Below are 12,499 nucleotides of genomic sequence, written 5' to 3' on the forward strand. Positions count from 1 at the left end.
ACATATGCAAAAGAAAGCGAGGTTTTGGTGACACTTTTATATTTATTTATTTATTTATTTATTTATTGTTGGCATATAATTTAGGTGTTGATATCTCGTGGTGTTGCTTGAGTGACTTGGTTGAGGTCACATAATTAATTGATTGTGAGGTGGACAAGTTTGAATTTACAAATATATTTTGTGAATTATTATATTATTTCTTTATTTGTACATTTCTTTGAGTGTGTGTATATATATATATATATATATATATGTATATAGTTGAGTGAAGTTGAATCAATTAATCCATGAATGATAGATACCCTATGATATTGCCATTGTGGATTTTTGTGTGCTTGATGAAAGAGTTGGTCATATGTATTTAAATATGAATTTAAGGAATGTTTATTAGAATTTTCACGTGTTAAATATCATAACTTGAACATGCATGCATTAACAAATTTCATTAGAATAAAATTAAAATCTGAATGATGGTAATCAATTGCTTTATTGTTGAAGATTTAGAATTTGATACTACATATGCATACATTTTGAAAACATTATATGATTAAGCAAACAAAATATTGGAGATGTGCTTGTTGCAGAGTATTATGTCATTACACAATTCAAATATGTTTAGAATAAATTATTGTATAGGCCTGTGTGAAAGGTATTTGTTGAATCTCAAAAGCAAATTGATGACTATATATACATATTCACACAAAAAAAATTGTTTGCAATGTCTCTTCTCTTGAATATTTCCACTTTTGATGGCAAATTATGGGTTCAAATTATATAATCATGCCATAACTCATTGAATAGATAAATGTAAATATAAAAAAATAAATGACTGTATATTTAACACTGATACTTAAAAGTTATTATTAATCTACCTCAAGCATTTGGTTCTGGATTGTAAATAACATTCTGCAAAGAAGTGATAAATATATTCCAAATTAATAAATAAAAATTAAAGTATGTAATATTCATGTATATATACATATACATATATATATATATATACACACACACTTTCTGATGTGGACAGGACTGATATTAACTAAAACATAAACCATAGATTTTGGTAATGTACAGGAGTTTTTTTTTCAAATCTCTACACTGCAATTTTTTCATACTGTATTACTTGTTTGTACACAATATTTTACATTACTCATTGAGATGGGAAAAATTATTATATATTGTTAAAGCAACTGAGTATTGTTTCAGTATGATTAAGTCATCTTTAGATTTGTGTTGACCATGATAATATTATAAAATTCATTTCAAATCCTGAACACATTTAGCACCTTGATGAAGAGTCTATACATAAATATTTATAAATAAATGTTTTTTTAGCAAATGATTTTAAAAAATAATATTAAAACACAGGTTTTATCTTAAAACTATTTCGTCTAGCAAAAACAATATTTTATGCAAATAAAATTATTCAAATAACATGGATTAGAAAAAATAAACACAAATTAAGTAATTATATAGATGTTTAGTTATATGTTCACTAGGGAAGAATATTGTAATACATATTTCAACAATAAAATCATGCTGTTCTATATAATTATAAATTATTTGAAAAACTAAAATATATCAGACAAGATCAATTCATAATCAAAACATATAAAAGTTTGTTTATATATATGTATGTATTGTTTGTATACATACATACACATAAAAGATTAGCAATGCACCTCTTAGTATAACCTTCATTAACTGTATGTATGAAATTTACATTTAAAGGAAGTCTTCTTTCTTTTTTCATCCTAATGAAAAAAATGTCCATTTATGTTAATTTTCAAAAACAACTTAGCAAATGCAAGTATTGAGTATATATTCTCAAATTACCCAATTTATTTACATATACTAAAGAGCCTAAAATCATGTTTTCGTGCAATACATTAACTTGGTTATTCTGTCGGTCTTGCAAAATCTCTTTAAATGAACATCTAGTGGTACACATTTTTTTAAAAAACTTCATAGAGTTTTACATTTACCAAAAATAAAATCCTAACATCAATATTTTAACAGGGTTTTATGACAACAATATATCACTTCACGAATTAACAAAATAAAGTCACGAAATTTACACTTAGCACAATTTATTTATTTATTTTTTACATTGGCAATCAAATTAATTGAATTTAAGTCTTTAATACCTGATATATATATATATATATATATATATCTATCTATATATATATACATACATATATGACTTTTATTCATTTTGTTTCGGTGTAAAAAATCATAAATCATGAACATCAGATAAAGAAAAATAGACTATTAGTAATTGGTGTAATTTTCTGTTTCATTTTATTCACTTAAATAATATCTTAGCATGAGTGAAATTGCCCATTAGGAAATTAAATGAACCATTTTTTTTTTATTTTTTAAGCCTATTCAAAATATATTTTGTTGGCTTTATTATGGATGGTGCTATGTGGGAGTTAAAGTTTCTTTAAATTTATGCCTTGAATGGCGCACATTAAAAAGTACAGATAAAAATAGAATTAACAAAATTTCACACTTTTATTTAAGGACAATACACTAAATGCTCACATATTCACGTGACATATATTGGTGACATGCCCATATCTCATGAATTTTTTTGTAAGATAGGGTTACATGGGAATCAATACCCCTACTTTTTTTCATGCATGTATTAAATAGATGCGTTCAGTACGTACAAATACACTAACTTCTAAACATGGCCCAACTTCACAAATGGAAGAAACCCTAATGCAAGGAACAGATTTTGGTACCAAAAAACAGAAGAAACCTGCACTAAACATGCATCTACCGACGTACTCATACAAAAATACTATACTCACGTACAAAATACATACATACACACCCATAAACAAATACGCTCTGAGAGACCAGTTCAATCCCCATTCACACCGGCGACCGAAGTGGGCGATTAGGGTTGCGTCACTCGCGTTGCAGGGAAATCAGCAGGCTATGGATCCTCAGCGAGCACCGCGAGGGAATTACTGGGTGCCGGTGGGTGATAGCGGGGATTCCACACGTGCATTGTCTCGGAGGTTACGTCTTCGGAACTAGGGGAAGATTGCAGGAGTTGGGGGATTTGTTTACATATCGTTGGCAGATGGAGCAATTTGGGTGCAGAGGGCAAGCATGATCGGCGATGATCGGGGGAGGAGGAGTGGTTCTGACGCTGGTGTCAATCTATGCAGAAAAGGCTGGCTCGGTTGCAGAGTAATTGCTACCTCAAAGCTGGCAGTCCTTGCATTGTGTGCTCTATCTCCTTGACTTTCTCAGCTCCCTTCCTGGCCTTGCTCCTGCCAAGCCCGTCACATTTTTTTTCTTACTGTTTGTATTTTCCTTCTTTCTTGTTTGACCCACGTTTCAATAATCGCACTGAGCTATTGAAGTGCTGTGCCTGTAGCCCATTTATCTGTGCCCTTCAGTTTTATCCATGTCGGTGATTTATTTCGTGGTTTTTTTAGTTTTTAGTATTTTTTTAGTTTTTTTTTTAGTTTTTTTTTTTTTTTAGTTTGTTTCTAGTAATGTGAAATCGATCTTGATTTTGGACAAAGCCTGGCGAGTTTGAACGCGGTTTGGCTACCGTTCATATTTGCTGATCTCGCACAGGTGGGTACTTTATGGGCAACCACCTTGAACATGGCTGAGTGATTTGAGATTGAGGTTTGTTGAAGCCACCCGTACCGGCTGGGTATTGTATTGAAGTCAAGAAGGTTGCGATCCGTTCAGTGGATAAGTGAATACTCCGCGCTTTCAATACTTCTCCGTGAGGCTAAATCTGTGGATCATTTATCGCGGATTGCACTCCCCCCTGAGTAGCTGCACAAGAATGTGCTGGCTTGGCTGCCCTGTTTCGGCAACTTTGCAGTGCTTGGTGTGAGCGCACTGCAGCAGCCACTTACAACACCTTGACAGCATTCCCGTTTACTGCAGAAGAGAAAAGGGAAGTGAAGAATGGCCATCCACGTCCTAGTCAAGACGGTGGCCTTTCAGTGCGAAAATGCACAATGATTTGTATGCAATTATGTCGCAAACTGCCTGCTCTCACGTTGATGACACCAATGCTCCTGTCAACTTCGGTACTTTTTTCTCAGAATAAACGAGTTCATCAACATTGCGCACATCTTCTCCTTCACTCATGAGTGTCCGAAACTCATCTTGGATCCATGGTACAGCCTAGTGACTCTATTCATGCATCCAGGGACAGGTGCTCCAGAGCAGCAAATGCTTTCTCGGCGGCTTCGGATGCTCAAGCTATTTCCTTTATGATTTTGTTAACTTTCCTTCGTGGCTGCATGCGGTGGAAGTGAGCAGCTCACGCTGGAGGGGTATCGAAACATTCATAAAAACGGCAAAAATTCCTATTGTAACGAAAGGTTCTATTACTCGTAAAAACTGGGACATATTCAAGTTCAAGTTTTTTGCAGTTTTTCCGAAACTGTGAAAAAATTGCCACTATGATTATTATCTCCTTTGGTGAAAATCCCTCTCCCTCCCCCTTTCGAATTGTTCACCGAACGGTGAATGAAAGTGCCGTGCTGTTCATTCAAGAAGCGACGATGAAGACGAACCTTGCTGTGATTATACATTTTTTAACAGCTTTCGGATGTGACCACGGTAACCGTGATTGGTGTGGAAACAACCTCGGAGGCTTCGAAACTTTTGAAAAACTTTGAGACGCTTTAAGAAATCTCACTTTTTGTTGCTCTTGTGTGTTGAGTGTTGCTAGGTTTAATTAGCCCGCCGTTACGAGGCCACGAAAGAGACTGTTTCCTAGATAAATGCCGTTGTGAAATCTTCGAGTTCATTCATTATTCATACGACATACAGTGAAGATGCTACCTTGAACGTGACAACGCGGGGCAGAGCTGGTAAGTAAAATTTTCAGGGCCCAGGATGTCACTCCAATTGACGTATGGAAATGAAAATGAGGCGCAATAAAGGAGCAACCATCACGAATCACCAACGGATTTGGCAGGAATAGTTGGGAACATGTAACAAAATCATCTTTCCTGAATCATACCGCTCCGACATCCTATACATGCACTCACACACCCACACAAAAATCTTATCTCCACTTCGTGTTGCGTCAAGAAACCTGACTAAAAATGCTGTTGATGGAACATGAGTAAAATGTTTGTAACGCATTGAAGGAGGGGATAATCCGCTTAAACTATAACCCGAGCCAGGAAAAAATTCACTCAAGCAATCGACGAAAAAACATAACCATGAGATTCACCATTCAGCATCGCCAAGTCCCTCCGCCAATCCAACTCTCCTTCTAACGGAGAATTTCCAGCACACGGTGCCGGAAGCAAAAATTGTGTTACTAACGCAAAATTCCAATAAAAAACGTTGGCAAGCTCCAAAATTTTCCTAAACCCTAATAGCCATCATGTAAACGTTTAACCCTTACATACATGTGGCTTGCCGGGCAAACGTAAGATACCCAGTGTGCCCTTTAGTCTCTGGGTATGGTCTAGCAATTACAGGGCGCGACTGTTTCACAATCGAGCCGGCAGCAGTCTTTGAACCTCCGTTGGGGTCCTCTGCGTGACCTTCACTTTCGGGTCCACCTTTCTCATCAACTTCACCTCGCTGCCGCTTATGAGGCGGCGATTTCGTAGCCTCCTTGCTAAACGTCTGCTCACTACATTCGAAACTGGTGCTAAGATTCTCATGGCGCACCTCATATGACCTAAGGAGAACCTCGAAAGTGCGAATATCAGCAAATTGGTGCTTGCTCAAAACCTCGCACGTCCGTTGGACTTGTTCAATGCAGGGGGAGAACGAGCAGACCAAGCCGTCGGGTCGAAGAGACCTCACCACAGAGGGGATAGCCAGCCATGGCTGAGGCAAGTCAAGGAACACACCATCTACGCAGCCCGCGAGCTCTTCAGGAAACCCCTCACCTTGAATATCGCGCACCTTCACAGTCACCACCCCAGACACGCCATTCCTGGCAAAATCCTCCCTCGCAGCATTCGCTCTCTGCTCATGGAAATCAAACGTGTGGACATGGCCTGTGGGCGCTACAGCCCGGGCCAGAGAATGCGTGAGAGACCCACTCCCCGTCCCCGACTCCAAAACCACGCTTCCCGGCCGCAGCTCCAGAAACGACACAACAAAACTGATATCCGCAATGTACAAAATCTGTGTTCTGTGAGGCAATGCTAAGGTCCAGAGTTCAGGAGTTGGGGCTAACAGATACACAAACCCGGCCCCATTCCGGCCTTTCACTTGGCATCCGAACTCCTTCCCCATCCATTCATTGTGCGGAAAGACGCCAAACCTGTTCTGAAGCTCCCCGTTCTTGGCCACCGTCACGGCTTTCATGCGATCATGACGCTCGTAGACGACAACGACGTCGCCTTCGCAGATCACTCGGCTCTTCTCGGATCGTTGCTCGGTAGGAACCGCGAGCATCGACATCGTTGAGGGCGGTGGGGTTTGTCCGAGACGGAAAGACCGTCTGAACTCGATGGCCCACGGCAATAACTTCCACTGCCAATTGCAAGATGCTGCGAATGCGAGCACCACCGACACGCAGTCCAAGGCGTAGGGCTTGTGCTAAAAACAAATACACTCGAATCTGCCGTAACGTTGCCCAAGGTTGGATTCTTTTTACTGTGGGTTTGCCTGAAATCGTCGGCGTTAGGTGATCGATTGATAGCTTTTGCGAAGGATGTTGCTATATTTAAGCACGTGAGAAACGAAGATATAAAAATTCCTCAGCAAGTGCCATCAGGAATCGAACCCGAAACCATCGTAAGAAATACGACAATCAAAAGTTGTTACAATTATAACTCTGCTAGAGTCGACCTTTATTTACTTAAATACAAAACAGTTCTCAGTCAAAATTTGAACTTAAATCCGCTTCACATTCTCTCTCCTATTGTTTAAGTGTACATGTAGTATAGTTTAGGCTACATCCTGCGCATTCTATCAGCCGTCCTGAGCTAATTTTACCTTTCATCAAATATTTTGGTTCCGTCACAAGGCGTCCACAGAACCTAACATGAACTCAAAATTGGGTTTTAAGATCAGAGACCCAGAGGTAGCCACTTGCATCAAGAGGACCCATGTGCCTCCATCACGTGTTAAGCCTACTTATACGGGCATTCAAACCCAGTTTTCTTTTTCTTTTTCCAAAGAGGAAGTGACAGTTCTATGAGACATGGTTATTGAAGCTGAAAACTGCAGGCAAAAATAAACATGCGATCACACCTGGATGACGAGTGCCTCTGAGATAACCAAACTAACTTGTCCGACCAAGGAGGATATGGAAACAAAAGTTGATTCCGTAGCAAACCGGATTCACAATCATTTAATAGCTTCCTAAGGATTTCTTGCAAGCGAGTCGCTCCATAGATGGAAGTTACAAGTATCCAGACACCAACCATGTCTGCGTTGATTCGGCATCTGGAGTGAGCAATTAACTTAGCGCATCTTCCGCTTGACCGAAGTAGCGCCCAGCTATCGTGATGAGAATGTTCAACATGTGTAACTCTTCGTCCTCAGCCGATGTTTTACTTGACCGCAAGGCAGCGCACCTAGAAGAAACAAAATACCATCGGTGACTTCGCAAGTTCAACATCTGCGGATCGGTTTAAGCGCTATGAAAAAAATAGGAGAAAGTTCGCAAATATACTCAATAATCCGCAATACCACAAGAATTTCAAACTAATAGCTCTGGACATCAAGATACTCAGAGAATAACCATCATGCAATGACATACTAAAGAATTAACGGAATCCCAAAAAAGTCAAGGTGAATATCTAGAAGGTATAAACTACAAGTGCAGTGCGTAAATAGGGACAGAAAGTGAAGAAATGTACCTTCTCAAAAGAGCCCGATATGCTGCCATTGTCTGCGCATCTAGAGGCTTATCAACCACAGCAGAGAGAGCAAAGAGCCATTGTGCCCGCCCTTTGGTTACACACTCCACTCTCTCAAGCCAAGCAATGTGGTATCGTAGGAGAGCTGCTCGTTTAACTTCGTCCAGTCTCATCAAAATACTGAGTAGAGGGGGATTTGGACCTTTTAGATCACTAGATTTCCGTTTAGCAGCATCCTTCAATCCGGTTTTAATGAGTTCTATTATTACCGTCGAATCCTGGATTGCATCCTTCTGTATGTTTGAGTCTGGTACACGACTGGAATGCAGCTCCTCATCTGATGACGTTGCATTGATACCCAACGCTGGAAATTCAGTTTCGGAATCCAGATTAGGAAGTAAGATATTGTCTGCATCCTTGTTCATCTCTATTTTGATCCCTTCAACTAAAACTTCATCCACGCTCTTAATTTTGTCTTCTGAAATTTCCTCTATCGCGCCTTGTGAGGCCTCGAGATTGTCTTCCACAGATGTTGTAGCTTCCTCCACCGGGCTGGCCGACTTTCCAAAGCAGAAAGTCTCCCATCCGACCTGGTTATGGATAGATGGCAAAGATCCACTATATTTCCTCTCCTCTACTACGGATTCTGCATATTTCTAAAGCACAGCAGTTCAAAAGAATCCTTATTCTGAGAGAATGCAATGCACAAACTTCTTCCTGGTATAAGAAAAAAACAGTGATAAATCCTATGAAAATGAGGAGCTGAGCAGAGCAGAAAGAGACACAAATGTAACGTTTCAAAAGAAACCTAGCCTAGAAATTTTAGGCTCGATTGTCCTGTATGTACAGAATTCGACTTACCATGCGAAGATTTGAGAAATCCGCTAGGAATTCAGTTTCCCACTCTTTGGTTGGGAGCAGATGAGGAGAGCAAGCTGACACAGAAGGTATTGATGGCATGTAAGGGGTCTGTTCAGCAAACTTTTTGGGATCGATCGTTGCAACTTTGACCTTGGGACAGCGTGCAAACTCCCATCTATTAACCAATAGAATATTAGAACACGTACATTCGTAAGCATATATAATTTAATAACCAAAATCTTAACACTTCTTATACGATTCATTGAAAATTTCGGTCTACGAGCAGCGAACCCTAGAACTCAAACTGAAGAAGTACCAATGCAAGCAAATCTGCAAACCAGAATTACTTCAGGTGCATCCAAAACATGGCAATAAGATGCAGAAAAAAGACAAACAAAGATCAATATGTAGTGATTAAAAAAATAAAAGAAAGGACAGAAACACTAACTTGACCCGCCGCAGGTACTCCCACCCATCTTGCGGTTCGCCGGATTCAAAGTCAGGTTCACCCTCAACTGCAAATGCCAGAGGCTGAAAACTCTCGATCTCGTCTTCACTGTCCTCATCGACCTCGGGCTCTGAAAACGTAGGCAGGAACTGATTCGGAAGATCCAAGCCCAATTCCAGCATAATCTCTTCATCAGGAAAATGCACCTCCGACTCGGGATTCGGCGCCCTCGCCTTCTTGCCTCGCTGCCGCCTGTCTATAGTCTTGTGCCTCGGTTTCTGAGCTGAATGATCCACGTCCATATCATACAACTCCTGGCTTACAGGCTCCAATACAGCACACACCTCTGCTACCCCAATGTAATAGCTATCCCCCATGCCCCAGTAAATCGCAAGCATCTCGTCTCTATTATACCTGTAACCCGCTACACCTCCAGCATTACCTGGATCCATATGGACTTCAATCTCCACATCTCCAACGCCAATTTCTTCCTCCGTCGACATACTTGCAAATCCGCTCTTGCAACTCCTAAACCCTAATTCCTATACCAACAAATCTCCGGAATGTTAACCACGATGCAGAGGGGGAAAGAACACCCAATCGTCAGCACATACGAAACACCAAAGGACACGGAAATGATTGGACATATCCACCGCTGAGGAATCAGCAAACCTCGCTGGAATTCACAAGCTTATGCTCCTCGCAGACACCAAACGGGTGTAAGACGAAATTCGAATTAGTGAGACAAGAGTCTCCGCCATTGCGACGACGCTGCCCTGGCTTGGCATGGCACCCGCGGATTCTGTGTCTCGCCGAATTTTCATTCAAGGGAATTCAACGCCACAATTCACGCGACGCTGCGTCGGTCCCATTCTTCGTCGGCGTCGTCGTTCGACGTCGACCCTGGAGCATGTCAGTACTAGATCATCGTCTTGGAGTGCGTGCGTAATTCACTCCAGTCCTGCGTGGTTTTTCGGAAACCCTAATTTTCCACCTTACACTCTAATTTTTCATTTCATTGAGTATGTCTTTCTCCTTGAACTTGTGCTCGGCTGACGAATATTGCCACCACAAACTAAATGTTATGCAAATACCCAATGATTGATGTTTTATTCTTTGAAGAGCACATTTTGACCAAAGTTTTTTTTATCGTCTAATTTGATTATGTAAGTTGTTGTATGTACATTGATTTTATAATAGACATTTGCTAAAAGAACAAGAAATAAAATGGTAAATTAACATATTTAATATGTATAAATTTTATAATAGTTTCAATGTTAGACGTAACAAATGATACATAATGATAATATTATATAGTTTTGTTTTTGCACATTATAAAGTTGTATTCTAAATAATTGATTAAAACCACTTCAATTAATTTATTCTGTAAAAATGCACATTATGTCATAAAATATATAAATGTTCAATAATATATAAAAAAATCAAGATTAATGAAGTTATATATATATAATAATCATCTTGTTATGAATTGCCTTTCTAGGAACATATTCCTAGTAAGATCAATGCAAAGAAGCTTAGACCATTTTATAGAAAGAAGTTAAGTATTGTGTTTTATACATAGTTCGAAGGTACAAATGTTTGGAATATAACACTTACAAAAGAAGAACATATATTCCAATTAGTTGTGTTTTGAATCATTTTATTACTTCTTATAACTTCTTGTAACTTCTTTTTTGACAATAGATTCCTATGATTCATGTTTAAAAATTATTCCATTAGAGTCTTGAGGAGACAAATGAGTAGAATAAAAATAATCAAATAAAAGGTATAGACTTTTGACATTTATGGAAGCATCTACACAAGGTAATATAGAGAAGATATTTGAGGGATATTAGAATTTGATTGATAAGGTGGAAAATAATTCTTCCAAATATAATATGCAAATGACATGTATAGAATAAGATATATAAAAAGGTCTTTAAGGATATTTTATTTATTTATTAATTATTTTTCTTCCAAGAGTACTATTATTAAATATTAGAATAGAATTGACATTAGAATTTATAATTCTAGGTAGATATAAATAAAATAGTAGATTCTTAAGTTATGTAAAGTCCAATGCAACATAAAATATTTATTAAAAAAAAATCTTTCAATTTTAAATTAAAGGATGCAATTAGATTTTGTAAAAATGTTTCTAAAGAACAAGCAAAAGTAGTTAAAATAGGAGATGTGGAATTAAAAAAAGTCTTATAAATGATGTACTCAAGACTTTATTCTAGTCTTATTAGTATTGGATTCTAAAAAAATCTTAAGAATATTTTTAATTAAAACTTAAATATTGATACCAAAAAATTATATGACGAAAAAAAAGATTAAATAAAAAAATTTATCAAATAAGACTCTTTAATATAAATTTTATAAGTTATATAAGAAAAATATCCAATAATAGTATTAAAATATTAAAAATATAATTTTGGTAAATATTTTACTTAAAAAAATAAATTTATAGTAGATAAAAATGCTTTAAAATTTTTTATTAGTTTTTTAAAAATAATAACTAAAAAATATTTTTTTTACATATTGCAATGATTTTTAATCTTTAGAAATTAAATAAATAATTAATCAAAGAATCCATTTTAAACTTTAAATGAAGAGTTAAAAGACTTTTAGACAACTACTAATTTATTATAATTTTAAATACTACTTATTAAATGTTACATAAGCATTTCAACTTAGAATCTAGTCTTTCTTATTAGAAGTAATTGATTGGAATAGCTATACCTCAAAAAAATACCAATAGATTACATCTTTTAGGTATAATAAAAGATTCAAATCTATAGTGTATTTATTTTTAAAACTTCATATTGTAAGATTTGATTCTTACTAGATATCATCTATATGACAAAGATAGAAAATCTTATAATTTATTACATATAGGATATCTACTAAATAGATCTTCTTACTCTAAAAGGGTTTAAAATTGTTTAGTGATATTAATTAAATTAAAAACTATGATTGCAAGAATATCAAGTGGTTAAATTTTATATTTTATATTGTAATCAATAATATAAAAAGTATAGATTAGAAATTCTACAATCTTGAAATAGAAAGAATTCAATAAATAAATAAATAAATATATATATATATATATATATTGTATTTTTTTTTTGGATTTTTTTTAAAACATAAGAAAGTCATCATATTTTTTAATTAATATGACATTAATGTTATAGAATAAGCCTTTGTTAAAGATAATATTTAAAATTTTCTATCTTCACTTTTAGAAAAAGATCATAATTCTATGTAATAGAGTTACATACATTCACAAGTGCTAATTTTTTTTTCTTTGCTATAAATATATATAATTTTTTGAATATATTTGTAGTTATAA

The 12,499-nt window shown here is 36.5% G+C and overlaps 2 protein-coding genes across 2 annotated transcripts; both read right to left on the reverse strand.

Annotated features, from left to right (window-relative positions):
* Positions 1–5,206: 5,206 nt before the first annotated feature.
* Positions 5,207–6,658, reverse strand: LOC112295290 (uncharacterized). The gene has a single exon (XM_024546643.3). The coding sequence runs from the start codon at positions 6,427–6,429 to the stop codon at positions 5,410–5,412; it is 1,020 nt and encodes a 339-aa protein (XP_024402411.1). The 5' UTR covers positions 6,430–6,658; the 3' UTR covers positions 5,207–5,409.
* Positions 6,659–6,788: 130 nt separating this feature from the next.
* LOC112295289 (uncharacterized) lies at positions 6,789–10,047 on the reverse strand. The gene is made up of 5 exons (XM_024546642.3): positions 9,817–10,047; positions 9,145–9,686; positions 8,697–8,871; positions 7,836–8,491; positions 6,789–7,550 (listed from the first exon to the last, which is right to left on the reverse strand). The coding sequence occupies exons 2-5, from the start codon at positions 9,645–9,647 to the stop codon at positions 7,433–7,435; spliced, it is 1,452 nt and encodes a 483-aa protein (XP_024402410.1). The 5' UTR covers positions 9,648–9,686; positions 9,817–10,047; the 3' UTR covers positions 6,789–7,432.
* Between the last annotated feature and the right edge of the window lie 2,452 nt (positions 10,048–12,499).

Source organism: Physcomitrium patens, chromosome 18, assembly GCF_059467195.1.
Source record: "Physcomitrium patens ecotype Gransden chromosome 18, ASM5946719v1, whole genome shotgun sequence".
NCBI classification, from domain to species: Eukaryota; Viridiplantae; Streptophyta; class Bryopsida; order Funariales; family Funariaceae; genus Physcomitrium; species Physcomitrium patens.

Bases quoted from the DNA above. Each gene is read 5' to 3' on its own strand.
- LOC112295290 (XM_024546643.3), bottom strand. From the start codon at position 6,429: ATGTCGATGCTCGCGGTTCCTACCGAGCAACGATCCGAGAAGAGCCGA.
- LOC112295289 (XM_024546642.3), bottom strand. From the start codon at position 9,647: ATGTCGACGGAGGAAGAAATTGGCGTTGGAGATGTGGAGATTGAAGTC. The intron at 8,872-9,144 runs GTTAGTGTTTCT...ATTGGTTAATAG, and splicing joins GAGTACCTGCGGCGGGTCAA to ATGGGAGTTTGCACGCTGTC. The intron at 7,551-7,835 runs GTACATTTCTTC...TGTTTCTTCTAG, and splicing joins TATCGGGCTCTTTTGAGAAG to GTGCGCTGCCTTGCGGTCAA.